The 17,520-nt window shown below is 50.2% G+C and overlaps 1 protein-coding gene and 1 long non-coding RNA gene across 5 annotated transcripts in view; one reads left to right on the top strand and one right to left on the bottom strand.

Moving 5' to 3' along the window:
• The window catches only part of LOC110257438 (uncharacterized), a 69,396-nt gene that overhangs the window by 34,949 nt on the left and 16,927 nt on the right, over positions 1-17,520 (top strand). The gene's annotated exons all lie outside the window — the stretch shown is intronic.
• MYL9 (myosin light chain 9) lies at positions 10,355-17,414 on the bottom strand. Of its 2 annotated transcripts, none has more exon segments than NM_001244472.1 (4): positions 10,355-11,128; positions 11,960-12,121; positions 14,020-14,229; positions 17,289-17,414. In NM_001244472.1, coding segments are annotated over 3 exon segments (519 nt in total). In that variant the 5' UTR covers positions 14,204-14,229; positions 17,289-17,414; the 3' UTR covers positions 10,355-10,955.

Here is a 17,520-nt window from a genome sequence, read left to right as displayed (position 1 = left end):
CTTTTGGCCACAGTGTGCAGCAGCTTGAAGTGGAGTCTCAGTTCCCAGCCTAGGGATTGAACCCAGGTCACAGCTGTGAAAGTGCTGAGTCCTAACCACGAGACCACCTGGAACCTCCCCCTTCCTTCCTTCCTTCCTTCCTTCCTTCCTTCCTTCCTCTCCCTCTCTCCCTCCCTTTCTTCTTTTTTGTTTGTTTCCTGACTGTGTTTTGGTTTTAATTCTTGGCCAGGATGTTTCTCCTGTGGCCAGAAGCAATTGGCAGTTAGTTTTATGGTCTGTTTGTTGATCTTTATCAGGACATTGGGGGTCTAGTCTCTATCCCAGTGGCAAACGAGAGAGAATCTGATTTATTAGTCTTTTTTTTTTGATAGTTTGCTTATTTTTTGTGAGCTCAAATCAGTTGAGAAAATAGAGAGATAGAAGTGGATTTTTGTATTTTTTGGTTTACTTTGGCACATGGCTGAGGTTGTTGAACTGAAACTGAAAGTTTTCAGTGTTTTTTTTTTTTTTTTTTTTTTTTTTTCTTTTTGTCTTTTTAGGGCCACTCCTAGGGCTAGGAGTCCAATCAGAGCTGTAGCCGCCGGCCTACACCACAGCCACAGCAATGTGGGATCCATAACCCACTGAGCAAGGCCAGGGATTGAACCCGCAACCTCATGGTTCCTAGTCAGATTTGTTTCCACTGTGCCATGATGGGAACTCCAGTTTTCAGTGTTTTTATATGAGTCTGAAATATTTTCTTACCTCCATAGTATCATTAATACATAATTAAGTTCCCATTATGGCTTAGTGGCTTAAGAACCCGACTAGTGCTTATGAAGATGCGGGTTCGATCCCTGGCCTCGATCAGTGGGTTAAAGATCCAGTGTTGTTTCAGGCTGTGGCGTAGGTTGTAGATGCAGTTTGAATCTGGTGTTGCTGTGGCTGTGGTGAAAGCCTATAGCTCCAGTTCCAATGTAACCCCTAGCCCAGGAACTTGCAGGTGTGGCTGTAAAAAGAAAAATAATTAATAGGTCGAACCATATCTATTACATTTAAGAAGGATTGTTTTGGAGTTCCCTGGTTAGCCTAGCAGGTTAAGAATCTGGCATTGTCACTGCTGTGGCTCAGATTTGATTCCTGGCCTGGGAGAACTTCCCATGCCACAGGCAAAGCCAAAAGAGGAGAAGGGGGAGAAGAAGGAATGTTCTGATTGGTTTATCATAGCTAATGGGACTTATGTAAACATAAAGGAATACAGAAATATCAAGAAAATAAAGAAATAGAAGTCTAACAGTTCACATGGGCTAGTTATTTGGAGTTGTCATGGCTCAGTGGTAAGGAATCGGGCTGGTATGCATGAGGACGGGGGTTCAATCCCTGTCCTCACTCGGTGGGTTAAGAATCTGGCATTGCTGTGAGTTCTGGTGAAGGTCACTGTGGCAGCTCAGATCTGATGTTGCTATGGCTGTGGTGTAGGCCAGCAGCTGTAGCTGTGATTTAGCCCCTAGCCTAGGAACTTCCATATGCCGTGGGTGCAGCCCTGAAAAGACAAAAAAAAAAAAAAAAAAAAAAAAGTGCTAATTTTTGAAGAGGAAAACAAAACCAAGCTTTACAAAAATGTTAGCTTAGGAGGTGTTTTGTTTTGTTTTGCTACATCTGTGGCATACAGAAGTTTTCCTGGGCTAGGGATGGAGCCACAGCAGTGGCAATGCCAAATCATTAACTGCTGGACTACCAGGGAACTCCAGGAGGTTTTTTTTGGCTAGCTATTGTTTGTTTTAATAGCTTCATTGTTATATAATTTACATATCATAAAATTCACCGATTTAAAGTGTATAGCTCAATTAATTTTAGCAGATTTAAAGAGTTGTGGGAGTTCCTGCTGTGGTGCAATGGTATCAGCGGTGTTTCTGCAGCACCAGATGCAGGTTCAATCCCCAGCCTAGCACAGTGGGCTAAAGCATCTGGTGGTGTAGCTGCTGATCCCTGGCCCAGGAACTCGTTATGCTGTGGAGCAGCTGAAAAAAGGAAAAAAGAAAAAATTATATAAAAAAAACAATTATATAAAAAAAACAAAAGAGTTGTGCAGCCATCATAATTTCACTCTCTTTCTGCATCCTCTGTGCGCCAGCCCTAGACCAACGCTAATCTAACATATTTTCTATAGATTTGCCTATTTTGGCTGTTTCATATAAATAGACTCATGCAATATGTGGTCTTTTGTTATGACTTGTTTCATTTAGGGTAATTTTTTCCTCCGTGTCTGTCAGTTTTTTCTTTTTTCTTTCTTTCTTTTTTTTTTTTTAAGGGCTGCACCTGAGGCATATGGAAGTTCCCAGGCTAGAGATCAAATCAGAGCTGCAGCTCCTGGCCTACACCACAGTCCCAGCAACAGCAGATCTGACCCATGTCTGTAACCTACACCACAGCTCACAGCAATGCCCGATCCTTAACCCACTGTGCAGGGCCAGAGATGGAACCCAAGATCTTATGGATACTGGTTGGGTTCATTACCACTGAGCCACAAGAGGAACTTCTTTTTTTTTTTTTTTTGTCTTTTCTAAGGCCATACCTGTAGCATATGGAGATTCCCAGACTAGGGGTCTAATCGGAGCTGTAGCTGCTGGCCTACGCCAGAGCCACAGCAACTCGGGATCTGAGCTGCGTCTTCGACCTACATCACAGCTCATGGCAACGCTGGATCCTTAACCCACTGAGCAAGGCCAGGGATCAAACCTGCAACCTCATGGTTCCTAGTCGGAACCATGCACCACGACGGGAACTCCATCTCCTTTTTTTTTTTAGTTGAATTTTTTTTACATAAAAGTATAGTTGCTTTACACTGTTGTACCGATATCTGCTATACAGAGCAAAGTGACCCAGTCATACATATATATACACATTACTTTTCTCATTTTATCTTCCATTATGGTCTATCCCAGGAGATTGCATATAGTTCCATGTGCTGTATAGTAGGGCCTCATTGCTTATTCATTATAAATGTAACAGTTTACATCCACTAACCCCAAACTCCTATCCATCCCACTTCTTCCCCCCTCTCCCTTGGCAACCACACATCTGTTCTCTATGTCCTTGCGTCTGTTTCTGTTTTGTAGATAGGTTTATTTATGCCATATTTTAGATTCCACATATAAGTGATATCCTATGGTATTTGTCCTTCTCTTTCAGACTTACTTCACTTAGTATGAGAATCTCTAGTTGAATCCATGTTGCTGCAAATGGCATTATTTCATTTTTATGGCTGAATGGTATTCCATTGTGTATATATGCCACATCTTCTTAATCCATTCAATGGACATTTAGGTTGTTTTCATGTCTTGGCTATTGTAAGTAGTGCTGCTATGAACATATGGGTGCATGTACACTTTTCAATTGTAGTTTTGTCTGGCTATATGCCCAGGAGTAGGATTGATAGATCATATGGTAGTTCTGTATTTAGTTTTTTGAGGACCCTCCGTACTGTTTTCCGTAGTGGTTTTACCAATTTACATTCCCACCAATAGTGTAGGAAGGTTACCTTTTCTCCACACCCTCTCCAGCATTTGTTATTTGTAGACTTTTTTTTTTTTTTTTTTTTTTTTTTGCCTTTTAGGGCTGCATCTGTGGCATATGGAGGTTCCCAGGCTATGGGTCCATTTGGAGCTACAGCTGCCAGCCTAAGCCACAGTCACAGCAACATCAGATCCAAGCTGTGTCTGCGACCTACACCACAGCCACAGCAGGGGAGGATCTAAGCCTCATCTGCAACCTACGCCACAGCTTATGCCAGTGCTGGATCCTTAACTCAATGAGCGAGGCCAGGGCTTGAACTCACAACCTCATGGTTCCTAGTTGAATTCATTTCTGCTATACCACAACAGGAACTCCTATTTGTAGACTTATTAATGCTGGCCATTCTGACCAGTGTGAGGTGGTACCTCAGTATAGTTTTGATTTTCATTTCTCTAATAATGAGTGATGTTGAGCATTTTTTCATGGTCTTCTGCCCATTTTTCAGTTGGGGTGTGTGTTTTTTTTGTTGTTGTTGTTGAGTTGTGTGAGTTGTTTGTGTGTGTATATATATATATATATATATATATATATATATTTTTTTTTTTTTTTTTTTTTTTTTTGGTCTTTTTGCTATTTCTTTGGGCCGCTCCAGCGGCATATGGAGGTTCCCCGGCTAGGGGTCTAATTGGAGCTGTAGCCATCAGCCTACACCAGAGCCACAGCAATGCAGGACCCGAGCTGCGTCTATGACCTACACCACAGCTCATGGCAATGCCGGATCGTTAACCCACTGAGCAAGGGCAGGGACTGCCCTCATGGTTCTTAGTCGGATTCGCCACCCACTGTGCCACGACGGGAACTCCAGTTGTTTGTATATTTTGGAGATTAAGCCCTTGTCAGTTGCATCCTTTGCAACTATTTTCTCCCATTCTGTAGGTTGTCTTTTCGTTTTTTTTTTTTTTTTTTAATGGTTTCCTTTGCTGTACAAAAGTTTTTAGTTTGATTAGGTCCCATTTGTTTATTTTTGTTTTTATTTCTATTGCTTTTGGAGATGACCTAAGAAAATATTTGTATGGTTTATGTCAGAGAATGTTTTGCCTATGTTCTCTTCTAGGAGTTCTATGGTGTTGTGTCTTATGTTTAAGTCTTTAAGCATTTTGAGTTTATTTTTGTGCATGGTGTGAGCCTGTGTTTCATTGATTTTCATGCAGCTGTCAGGTTTTCCCAGCACCACTTGCTGAAGAGACTGCCTTTTTCTCATTTTATATTCTTGTCTCCTTCATTGAAGGTTAATTGACCATAGGCGTCTGGGTTTATTTCTGGGCTCTCTATTCTGTTCCATTGGTCTGTATGTCTGTTTTGATACCATACCACACTGTCTTGATTACTGTAGCTTTGTAATATTGTCTGAAGTCTGGGAGGGTTATGCCTCCTACTTTTTTTTTTTTTTTTTTTTTCCCCCCTCAGGATTGCTTTGGAAATTCTGGGTCTTTTGTGGTTCCATATAAATTTGGGGGTTATTTTTTATAGTTCTGTGAAAAATGTAACAAGTAATTTGATAAGGCTCACATTAAAACTATAGATTACTTTGAGTATTATGGCCATTTTAACAATATTAATTCTTCCAGTCTAGGAGCATTGGATATCTTTCCATTCTTTTGAATCCTCTTTAATTTCCTTGATTAATGTTTTATAGTTCTCAGCTTATAAGTCTTTCACCTCCTTGGTCAGGTTTATACCTAGGTATTTTATTTTTTTGGTGCTATTTTAAAAGGTATTTTTTTATATTCCTTTTTAAATATTTCATTGTTTATATACAAAAATGCAACTGGTTTCTGAATGTTAATCTTGTATCCTGCTACTTTGCTGGATTTGTTCATTAGTTTGGATAGTTTTTGTGTGGAGTCCTTAGGATTTTTTATGTATAGTATCATGTCACCTGCATAGAGTGACAATATTACCCTTTTCTTCCAATTTGGATACCTTTTATTTAATTCCTTTTGTTTGTCTGATTGCTTCCAATACTATCTTGAATAAAAGTGGTAAGAGTGGGCATCCTTGTCTTGTTCCACATTTTAGCAGGAAGGCTTTCAGCTGTTCTCTGTTGAGTGTTATATTGGCTGTGGATTTGTCATAAATGACTTTTATTATGTTAAGATATGTTCCCTGTATACTCACTTTGGTAAGCGTTTTTATCATGTATGGATGTTGGATTGGGTAATATTTTTGGGGTGTATCCATGTTGTAGCACGAATCAGTACTTCATTATTTCTGTTGCTGAATATTATTCCAGAGCATGGATATGGCATGTTTATTTATCCATTCATCAGTTGATGGACATCTGGGTTGTTTCTTTTCTTTTCTTTCTTTTTTTTTTTTTTTTTTTTTTTTTTGGGCTGTTCCAAGGCATTATGGAGTTCCCTGGGCCAGGGATCAGATCCAAGCCACAGATGTGACCTAAACCTCAGCTGTGTCAATGCCAGATCCTTAACCCGTTGTGCAGGGCTGGGGATTGAACCTGCATTCCAGTGCTCTCAAGACGCTGCCTATCCTGTTGTGCCACAGCAGGAATTCTTGGGTTGTTTCTATTTTTCAACTATTTTGAATAATGCTGCTATGAACATTTGTGTTCAAGTTTTTGTGTGGATGTGTGTTTTTGTGTTCTTGGGTTTGTACTAGGACTAGAATTACTGGGTCATATGGTCACCCTGTGTTTACCCTTTTGAGGAACTGTCAGACTTTTCCAAAGCAGCTGCACTATTTTATATTTCCTCCAGGAGTGTATGAAGGTTCTAATTCCTCCACATCCTCCCCAGCACTTGTTATTCTGGGTTTTATTATTATTATTATTATTATTATTATTATTACTACTGCAATCCATTTCCCTAATGTTGAGCATCTTTGTATTTGTTTATTGACTGCATATCTTCTTTGGAGAAATATCTATTCATATACCTTGCCCATCTTAAAACTGGGTTGTCTTTTTGTTATTAAATTGTGAGAATTCTTATATATGTCTCTTACCAGATATATGATCTGCAGGTATTTTCTCTGTTTTATTTTCACTGTTGTAGCTGTGCTAGAGTAGTCTAAATAAAAAATCAGGATGATCTGTTCCTTGAGAGTTTGGCAGAACATGCCTATAAAATTATCTGGGCCCGTGTTGTCTTTGTGGGAAGATTTTTAATCACTGGTTCAATTAATTTTGCCAATACTTAGAAGCAAGCTCAGGCACTCTTTCTTTTTTTCCTTTTTTTTTTTTTTTTTTTTTTTGGCTTTGGGTGTAAGAGAACCACCTAGGGGCTTCGGTGGTCTCCAGCCTTTGTCCCAAGGTTACCCTGATGCTCCAGATAAATGGTGAGGCAAAAATCACAGCCCAGAGACTTCCACCCCTCCCAGAACCCCTGTTCTGCTTTGAGCTGCTGCATATCCCCTCTTCACTTTACACATCCCCACTCATCCGCTGGGGCTCAACCCTGGCCCCAGGGGATTCTTCGTTAGTAGGTGGTATTGACAGTTCCCTTAACTTCCCTCTGGTGTCCTAGGAGTGTCTGGTTTGTTGGTGCAGGCAGCAACAGCTCAGCCTCTTTGTCCTTTTGAGGTGCTAGAGGCCCTTTAGCTGTGACCTCAGGCTTCTGCACTAGTGGTTTCCTTTGCCTGAGGGAACCTGGCCTGATCTATGGATCCAGGCCTCCTTTCCCACCTGAGGGCATCCCCATACCCTGTGTGACCCTGTCATACTGAACTACTCATTGTTGTCTGCTTTCTGGACAGTATTCCCATGACTGTGTGAGCCCCTTTAATATCAGAACTCTGATTTGTCCATTTTGAGGCCTCCAGTGCCTATTATGTGCCTGGCACATAGTAGATGCTCTACAATTTACTAAAAACGTGATCACTGTCCATGTTCGTAGCAGCATCATTCACAATAGCCAAAAGGTGGAAACAACCCAAGCATCCATGGGTGGATGGATAGATAAGCAAATTGTGGTACATACACACAACAGAATATTATGCAGCCTTAAAAAGGAAGGCCATTCTGACACAGGCCACAGTGTGGGTGGACCTTGAGGACCTTGTGCTAAGTGAAATAAGCCAGGCCCAAAAGGCCAAGTACTGTGTGATTCCACTTAAATGAGATACGTAGAGTAGTCAAAGTCATTGAGGCAGAAAGTAGACTGGTGGTTGCCAGGGCCTGAGGAGAGGGGGAATGGGGAGTTAGTGTTTAAAGGGAAGAGTGCCAGTTAGGGGAGATGAAAAGATCCTGGAGATGGTGGTGATGGTTACACAGTAATGTGAATGTCCTTGACAGGGAAAAAGTGGTTGAGATGGTAAATTTTATGTTGTGTGTATTTTATCACAGTTAAAAACTTTTTTAATTAAGAAAAAACGAATTGGAAAATAAATGTAACACTATCATGTGAGTTGTCGGAGGTCACACAACTTTTTCCAGATAGAACTGTTGTTCCTCGGAATATAATTGTCAGAAATCCAGGCACTTTCATCAAAGATCTAAGCGTAAGAATTAAAACTAGAATAAACTGGAGTTCCCACTGTGGCACACGGGGATCAGTGGCATCTCTGCAGTGCCAGGATGCGGGCTCAATCCCCGGTCCAGCACAGTGGGTTAAAGGATCCAGCATTCCTGCCACAGCTGTGGTGCGGACCACAACTGTGACTTGGATCTGATCCCTGGCCCAGGAACTCCATATGCTGTGGGGTGGCAAAAAAACAAAAACAAAAACAAACCAAAAAAACCCAAACCCACACACCTAGGAAAAAAACTAGGAAAAATAGAATATTTTTACAATTTTATGATGGTATTGAACACTCAAAATATACCTATTAAGTGTTTGTATTTCTTCTAAGATTCTCTTTTCATATTATTTGCCCATTTTTTTCTTACTGAGTTGTCATTTTCTTACTGAATTGTTGAAGCTCTTTTTATAGGATAGTGTCATTAACTCTGTTTTCTTCTGATGTGTATTTGATTTTAATTTTGTTCATGGTTTCTTTAGCCCTACAGAAGTGTTTAGTCTTCATGCATTTAACTCCACCAGTCTTGTATGTGTGTTTGTGTGTGTATATGTGGATGTGGCATCTGAGTTTTGTGCCGCACTTTGAAAGTTCTGGGGGTGCTTTGCTGGTACCTCCAAATGCTGCTTGTGAGAAATAAAACAGCTGCTGCTGTTTCTTTTCTAAAAAGCTGCTGTGAGATGTTCATTAGTTCATGTGTGAAAAACTGCCTTCCTGCTGGCTCGTGGGTATATACCACATGCATTCCTGCCCCCAGACATTTCTTTCAGGCCATTTCCGTTCCCTGCAACACCCTTTCCCTCCTGGCAGCTCCTGGCCTGCTGGTCCTGCCCTTCCACACAGAGCACTTCCCTTTTCCCAGCCCCTGGGTCCCATCAGCCCCAGGCCAGCTCTGAAGCCAGTGAGACTGCACTGGTTCTGCCCTGCCCACACCTGGGTATGAATCCTTCTGTCTGTCTAGGGTCAGAGGGGGAGCAAGCTTGTGACAAAACTGGGGGTAGGGGTTGAGGAGGTCCGTTCCTGACCACATGTCCCTGCCGTCTTCCTGGAAGGCCTTTGATACCACAGTGGCTCTGCTGAGTGACTTGTGGCTGGCACACGTGGCCATTGCTCTAGGAGTCCTTGAGAGCTGGCCATGATGAGTAGATGGCCAGGCTCAGCATCAGGCTGGGGTCAGGGTCGCTCAGGGCTCATAGTCTGGGGCCAGGGTCAAGAGTGCAGTGGAATTGGGATCACTCTGAGTCTTTGGGCCTTGTTGGAACTCATTTGGGGCTGCCCCATTGGGAGCCGAGGTCAGGAACTTGTGGGGCATAATTCAGAGGCAGTAGGGGGAGTTTCATGGGACTCTGACCAGGGATCGGCCGGAAGGGGCCTGACGCTCACATAGGGGCAGAGGCCTGGGGGAGGTTAGGCCTCCTGGGCCAGGCAGGGTTCCCTTAGTGCTCAGCACTCTGATCTTGGACTTTGCGGCTGCCTGGCCCTGGATGACCCTTAGAAAAGGCAGCAGGACCAAGCCGCCTGCTCCCTGCTGGGCTCAGGTGGGATGTGTCCTCTCATGGCCTGAGCCCCATGGAAGGTCCAGTGACCGGGGTCCAGCTCTCCCTCTGCCCCAGATCCACTGGGTGACCTCAGTCCCTGTCCCTATTGACCGTGTCCATTCAACCAGTATTTCCATTCCGCTTATGCCCCAGGCACAGTTGTCAGTGTTCCCCTCATTCTGATGTAACACGCATCCCCGTCCTGCTGTCTCTTATGCCTGTGGGATGTGAAAAGCTGTGGCTTGCTGTGCTGCTGGTCCTGTGCCCAACTGACCCTCCAGCTGGGGAGGGTGCAGCCCAGAGCACACCCGGGAGCTGCCCGGTAGGACCGCAGGGAGTCCATTAGACCCTTTGTTCTCACCTCCTCTTTCTCACCTCTGTCTCTGAGCTAATGGGATGTACCCTCTTCACTGTTCCCAAAGCCTCCCTATTATTCCGGGACCACCTGACTTTCCAGGAGTGTTGAGGTGACCATGGAGATGCAGGCTCTAATCCTAAAGTCTGTGACCCTGCCCCAGGCCCCCTCAAGACCCAGGACCCCCCCCCACTGGGGTTTGCCGTGGTGATTCCTGTGGGTCTTCCCCACTTTGCCCTCCGTCTCGGGAAAGCTTTTCCTCTCAGTTCCTCTGTCTGCTCCCCACTGCTGGGCTGGGTGACCACAGTTGGGTCTTCCTCGGGCCTGGGGGTGGGGGAGGATCAGGCAGCCACTGTGGGCGGGAGGAGAGGGTGTTTGGGGCCTAGGGGCGCCTTTATTTCACCCCAAGCACAGACACATAGACCCGAAGCAGTGCTCAGCCTTCTATTAGAGGTTCTGCCTCCCCGAGACAAATCTCTACCCTGCACGCACTTTCTGGAGCACACTCCTGGGGGAGGGGGAGAACCCTGGGGGTGTTCTGGTGGCTGGGCAGGGTGTAGGGGAGGGGCCTGGCATCCTGTCCTCTGAGAAGGGGCCTTGGTGAGGTTTGAGTGTTGGTGGCAGTGGCTGGGGAAGGGCTTTCATACCCTGCATGGGGGTGCACGCAAAGTGGTGTCCCAGACCAGGACATGGGGCCCTTCCTGCAGGGAACAGTCTGGAGGGGGTGGGCGACAGCTGAGGCCTGGGCTGTCATGAGGGGCTGTCCCTTGGTGCCTCCAGGTCAACCTCCCAAGAAAATGGTGTTTCCTTAGAGGGTCACGCTGGGAACACCTGCCTGGCGTTGGCTGTGTGCCCCTTGTGTGGCACTGCGCTCTCTCGGCCTCCACTGGGAGCTGGACCCCTAACCCCTCAGAGGGAGGGTCCTCTGAGAGGGTCCTGTGGGCTCGTGGGCATGGAGCCAGTGCAGACGGTGTAGGGGAGCAGGTGACTGGGACAGGGGCCTGGGCCTGGGGGCCGGGCGGGGGGGGGGGCTAGTCGTCCTTGTCCTTGGCACCGTGTTTGAGGATGCGAGTGAACTCCACGTAGTTGAAGTTGCCTTTCTTATCAATGGGCGCCTCACGGTACATCTCGTCCACTTCCTCGTCTGTGAAGCGGTCGCCCATGGTGGTGAGCAGCTCCCGAAGGTGGTCCTCGTGGATGAAGCCTGCGGACAGGGCCAGAGCCATGAGACAGGGCCCGGGGCTCCCCACCAGTCCCTGCAGACCTAGTAGCGGGGGAGGGGCCAGGTCTCTGTTCAGTTTGAGGTCGCCAGGGCCGGAGGGGAGAGCTCTGCCCTGGGACTGTCAGCGAGGTGTCCCCATGGGGCCGTGGCGGGGCTGGCCATGTCCTGCTTTAAGAGCATGAGCCCCAGAGTTCCCTTGCCTGAGTCTGAATGCTCATTCCCCCTCTTTCTGGCTGTGTGACTTTGGGCAAGTTACTTAACCTCTCGTTGCCTATTTGATCGGGAAAGTGGGGGTGAAAATCTGCCAGTCTGGTCGGGGGCTGGGGAGGGGGTCGGGAAATCATCCTGAACATGCGGAAGCCTGTGGTGCGCCTGCGGTCCCCGAGGAACTACTGAAACGGCCACGGCTGGTGCTGCTCTGGCCCGTCCCCGGGAACAGCCAGCTGTGGGGTAGGAGGCCTTCGGGAGTCTGAGGATGGGGGCTGGTTTCTCTACCTTGTTGTCCAGAAGGGCCTGAAGTGGTTTGGTTTCTGGAAAGGTCCAAAGCAGAGGCCAAGTGTGTTGGACCAGCAGCTGGACTAAGAAGCGGGAAGGCTTGGGGGGTGGGGGTGGTTTTGGCTAGCCTTGGGGGCAGAAAGCCAGACAGCAGCTCGGCTTTTATAGTTCTGGAGACAGAAACCAGTGGATGGGTGATTTCTGTTTCGGGCTCTGGGGCAAGGGGCCCCGAGTCCTGTCCGGCCTGGTCTCGCTTGCATATGTGTGTGTGTGCGCGCACGTGTGTGCCCTGGGGGAGGCGCTCAGGAGGCTGCTGACCTGAGGCCTCCTCATCGAAGCAGGCAAAGGCGTTGCGGATCACGTCCTCGGGGTCCGTGCCGTTCAGCTTCTCCCCAAACATGGTGAGGAACATGGTGAAGTTGATGGGCCCCGGGGCCTCGCTCATCATGCCCTCCAGGTACTCGTCCGTGGGGTTCTTGCCTGTAGGGGGAAGGCCATTGGCACCTGCTATCACCTCTGGTCCCCTCCCTGCCCACTCTCTTCGTGGCCCCACAGAAGGAGAGAGTAGAGTGACAGTTAAGTTCTGTAAAGTGTTACAACATCTCTGGGATGGGCTGCTGTCTGCGGGTCCCTCCCCTGGCTCTCCTGGTGGCCTGGACCAGTTTCCTCCTCAGGTCTGGACATCGGCCGTGGATAAGGCTCTCTGAAGTACAAGAGCCCCCATCTGCCCACCGCTCACTGGGTCCTGTGCTCCGTGTGCCTTATCAGGTTACCTTTCACCACCTGCACGTGGGAGGGCAGCAGCCTCGCCCCCTTCGCAGGTGTGGAGCCTGAGACACAGAGGTGAGGCGACTTGTCCCTGATCACACAGCGAGCAAGGAGTGGAGCCAGCATTCAAACCCAGGCAGCCAGAACCCAGATCTCAGGCACAGTTTCAATAGTAGTTAAACCAGTGGGCTTCGGCATCATACAAGTGAGGGTTTGACTCTCAGATCTGTGCCTATTTCCCTGCCTCTGAAGAGAATTGTGAGGATGAAGAGGCAGTGGCTGTAAAATGCTCAGAACAATGATCGGTAAGGCCTCGTGGACTTGAATCAACTGCTCGGTTCAAACCCCAGCTCTACCACTTAGTAGCTGTGTGACCTTGGGCAGGTTACTTAACCTCTCTGGGCCTGTTTCCTCATTTATAAAGTGGGAATGGTAATCATATCTACCTAATAGAATTGCTTTGAGATTTAAGATAATACCTGCAGAGCTGCTTCTCGTTAGTGTTATTATTTGCTGCTCTTGTTTTTTATCCAGAAGGCTGTGACAGATCTGTGGCCCCACTGACATGAGCTACAAATAGGAGTGTTGATTTTTCTGGGTAGATGCCAGGGCTGTTACGGCCCTACATGCAGGTGCTGCCTCATAAACGTGAGGGAGCCTTGGTGTCCCTGTCTCCTCTGAGCCTCGCACACTCTGGTGTGTCCCCATGGGATGGCTGAGGCCTGAAGAGCTGTGACATCAAGACATCACAGCTCTTCCCCTCATCAGGCCTCAGTCCTCCTTCCAGCTGGTGACTGCATCAGGGAGGGAAGCTTCAGGCGATCCTGGCCTGAGGCTGGGAGAGATGTGGTGCCGAGGGTGGGGACAGTGTCTGATGTCAGCCCTCCTGCTCCCTCAGGTCACTTGGTCCTCCCATCAGACACCTGGGGGTGGGGGAACATGAGGGCCAGGGTCACCATGGCAGAGGAGGGGAAGCGGGCACAGAGTAGGGCTGCCCAGCTGTGAGCGGCAATGCCAGGGACTGACCCAGGCCTATCCGCCATAGGCTGCCGCCTCTGCTGCCAGAGACCCCCCCTCCTCAGCCAGTGTCTGGCCCAGACGCTCTTGCCTGGAAGAAGGGAGTGCCAGAAATGGACTGAGGGGGGTTGTCTGTGGCCAGCACATGGGGAGGGAAGGGGGGCGCAGAGCCACAAGTGGGGGTGTGGCTGGTGTCTGGGGGCTTGGCTTCTGGGCCCCAGTTTCCCGATCTGAGCAATGGTGAAATGTACTGGATTCCTGAGCCCGTTTAGCTCTAGATTCTGATTCTGGAGGTCACTGGAGTCAGTCCCTCAGAGCCTGGCACAAGTGACCTCTGAAGGAGGGGGAGGTGCCCTGACCTTCCCCATCTGTGCAGTGGGAAGTCTGTGGGCCTGACTGGGTTCAAGTCTGGTGCCCATCCACTCTGTGCCCGTTTCCCTATCTGCTAAGTGGAGAAAGGGATGGCAGCTGCCCTCCAGGGCGGGTACCTTGTGTCAGTGCACAGGAAGTGTTCCGTAAGGGCTGGGCAGCCCTGCTGCCTGCTCCAGCTGAAGCCCCTCCTGGGCCCACTTAGACCCCCAGCCCCTGCTCACCCAGTGAGGCCAGCATGTCATGCAAGTCCTCCTTGTCAATGAAGCCATCTCGGTTCTGGTCGATCATGTTGAAGGCCTCCTTAAACTCCTGGATCTGGGACTGGTCGAACATCGCGAAGACATTGGATGTGGCCCTCTGTGGCCGCTTCTTGGTGGTCTTGGCCTTGGCCCGTTTACTGGACATCTTGGCTGCAGGCGTGTGGGACTTTCCTGCAAGCAGTGGGTGTGGGGAGGAGAGCCTTTGACCCTAGTTCACCTGTCAGTGCCTGAGCCTGGTGTTTGTGCTCCCTCAGCCTTGGGGCTCCTGCCACCCAGTGCATCACAAAAGCAGACACGGGGTGGATTCTGTGTGATCTGAGACAATTCCCTCCACCTTCTGGGGTGAGTTTCCTCATCCGAGTGCCCAGCATGAGGGATTACTTGACTTAGTGCCCGAGAAGCCCCTGGCATGGTGCCCGGCACAGAGGAAGCTATTTTTGCTATGACTGTTTGGGTAAGACACTTAGGATTGGGTTCCATGCCAACCATTTCGGCGCTTTATCTCCTTTAATCCTTAATAGCATTTACACTGTCCAGCTCTCTCCAAGTGACAAGGTGGGTCCACGTTGGGAGGCTCCAAGGCTCCCTGCCCCCACCAGCAGGAAGGAGCTGGGTCAGCGGCCCTGGCCCTGCATTCCTGACATTCCTCCTCCTCCCCGTCCCTCGTCCCTCTGCCCTCCCTGCTAAGGTTCGGGAGGCCAGTGCTCTGGGCAGTCTCCCTTCCCCCACCTGCCCACACTTGACCAGCACCCAAGGGTGGGTGATAGGCCTGACTTGGGCCCTACTCCTGTTCTCACCCCTCATTGCTTATAGGGGCCTAAAGGTCCTCCAGACTGAGAACCCCAGCTTCTTGTCACCCTTGTTTAGATCTGGCCTCTCAGCCTCCAGCCGGTCTCACCCATTGTGTACAGACCCAGACCTGCACCTGTCACTTCACCTTGAAGCCCTTGAAGTTTCCTGCCATCCCCCCGCCACCCCTCTCCTCTGCTCCAGCAAGTGTCATCTCCTTGGCCTGGCATTTAAGGCCCTGTGCGAACCCCTCCTGCCCTTCTCTCTGACTGGCCATGGAGTCCCTCACGGCATTCCTTCCACCACTTGTCATCCTGCCAAGCTACACCTCTGGCTACCCAGACACCCCTAGACTTTCCTTCTTGATCCCCCCACACACCAGGAATGCCCTTCCTTCTCTAGCCTAGTTCTTCAGACACCCCTTAGGGAGCAGGTCCGCCACCCTGACTTTGACCGTAGGCAGTTAAAGGTCTCTTTCCCTCACAATTGATCGGGGCTGATGTAAATCCTGATTTACACCGAAGGCCACGGTGGAGCTAATAGATGCTTGTTTTAGTGAATGAATGGGAGGGTTACAGTGGCCAGCCTACTGGCCCCACTGTACAGATGGGGAAGCTGAGGCCCAGCAAGGGCTCTTTCCCTGAACTCTTGTCGTGGCTGCTGGGGGCTGTGTCCCTGAAGACCTAGGGCTGTGTGCTCCTCCGCTGGGATGGTTGTGGGCTGGCCGAGGCCCTGGGACTGCTCCGTGCTCTTTCCTCTGCCCTGAGTCCCTGTGGTCAAGAATCTCCAGGAAGCCTTAAATGCTCCTCGGGCTATCTCCAGGCTTTTGTCCCATGACCCCATTCAAGTCATTCTCAGTCTTCAGCCTTGCGATAGTAAACCCTGAGCTGGGATGCTGGCCAGCCCTAGCCCTTCCCCAGAGCCACAGCTGCCTGTGGTCATGAGACCGTCCCACTGTGTCCCACTGGACCGATGCACCTGGCTCTCAGTTTCTCATGTGGTTCAGGGTGGGTAGACAAAAGCCTTTCTCACCCACAGCTTGGGTGAGAGTGGGATGGTGCCGTCGGCTAGGAATGCCATTCTCTCTTGTGGGGCCCTGTCCTTCCCTGAGCCAGATGTCCTCTGGGAACTCTGACTCACGGCACCCACAGAAAGTAGCCGAGGAGAGGTCCACTGTGCCCGGCAGAGGCTGCGATGGTCATCACTGTCAGTACTCCCACCCCGACTGTAAAGTTCTAGGGCAGACGTGGCAGGAGGAGAGAGAAAGCCACGGCCAGGGGCAGGAGTGGCCAAGAGCCCACCCACTGCTCTGATCCTGGCTCAGCCCCTCTGCCTCCATGGCTACCCCAACCCCACCCTCTTCTGTTGAGGGGCCATGATAGGGCTTAGAGCACTGAACTTTACAGTGTCTATCCCAGCAATATTGGGAAGTAGGGTGGGGAGAGTGGGGTGTCCCCCACAGTGCAGTTAAAAGAGTTGAGGCCCAGGAAGTGGCATGCCCATGAGAGGTAGAGTCCAGCTGGAAGCCAGGACTCCTGGGCTGGGCCTGCATCAGCGGGTGGCAGATGGCCTTTCATGGTCAGCTGATGGCAGTTGAGGGGCTGAGGACTCTGTGACCAGAGGCAATTTCTAGTCTTGGTTGAGGGGCTGGGGTCAGAAACAGGCTGGGCTCTTAGCCCTAGATCCGTGCCCTTTCCTCCTGGGGGTCCTGGACACCAGGGATCAGATGGGACTGGCACTCAGCCTGGCTGCAGCTGGGTGCCACCTCCCCCTTTTGGTGCCTGAAATCCCACTGTAATAGCAAAGACAAGGCCTGTGTTCCCGCCGTGGTCACTTTAGCTGGCAGTGCGGGATGCCTCCTTGGTAAACTCACCTCATCTGAGCGTTGGGAGGAGTGGGGACCAGTACCTGCAGCCTCTCTGGGTGAGGGAGTGAGCCAGGGCCCTTGGCGGCGCTTCCCCACCCAATATGTCCTGGTGCGCAGAGGGCTCAGAGCTGGGAAGCCCGGGTGCGCAGCACATACCCTCAGAGCGCGTGGGCAGAGGTTACCCCAGTTATCCCTCTCTCCTACCCCAGGAGGCGGGGGGGGGACACGGATACTCTGGAGGACCCTGACAGGGCTCAGTTTCCTGTCTGTAACACCCATAGGTCCACTAGGCAGGGGACAGCGGCGACCATAGCCCCCTCCCGTCCTCCCGGACTGGGCATCACTAACTTCACAGCGAAGGGGCCGGGCCGGCAGTCTGGCGTCGTCATAGGCCCCCTTGGTTCCGGAGCCAGGAGTAGTCTCCCTGCTCCCCAGCCCCAGCCAGAGTTCCCCCAGCCCTTCCAGCTACGCTTGCCCTGAGACCCTCCGAAACCCAGCCGCCTCCACCCTGCCCCATCCCCAAGTTGGGGCCGCGGCCGTCACACCGCAGCCTCCAGACCACCTGGGCTCCCACCTGGTGCGGAGAAGGCGCCGGCTCGGTGCGCGGAGCGGGTGCGGAGCCGGGGCTGGCCGGGCGTCGGTGGGGTCCGGGCTGGCGCGGTGGGGGCGCGGGGCGGGGCGCGGCGCCGGGCCTTACAAGGCAGAAGAATGTGCGGCGGCGGGGCGGGGGCGGGGCGGGGGCGGGGCTGCAGCAGCCCGGCCTTATTTGGCTTCGACCCACAGGCCGGGCTGGGGAGTTCCCCGGC

Source organism: Sus scrofa, chromosome 17 (genome assembly GCF_054392235.1).
Source record: "Sus scrofa isolate SSC_HxYL_T2T_F1_AM1 chromosome 17, Sscrofa_HxYL_maternal_Yorkshire_Landrace_v2.0, whole genome shotgun sequence".
NCBI lineage: Eukaryota > Metazoa > Chordata > Mammalia > Artiodactyla > Suidae > Sus > Sus scrofa.
The sequence above is the reverse complement of the archived record's forward strand: the minus strand, read 5'-3'. Positions and strand labels throughout refer to the sequence as shown.

Coding starts and splice junctions, on each gene's coding strand:
- MYL9 (XM_085002704.1), bottom strand. CDS start 14,203: ATGTCCAGTAAACGGGCCAAGGCCAAGACCACCAAGAAGCGGCCACAG. Junction 12,122..14,019: donor TGACATGCTGGCCTCACTGG/GTGAGCAGGGGC, acceptor TTCCCCCTACAG/GCAAGAACCCCACGGACGAG. Junction 11,388..11,921: donor GCCTCCCCCAGGGCACACAC/GTGCGCGCACAC, acceptor ACTTGCCCAAAG/TCACACAGCCAGAAAGAGGG.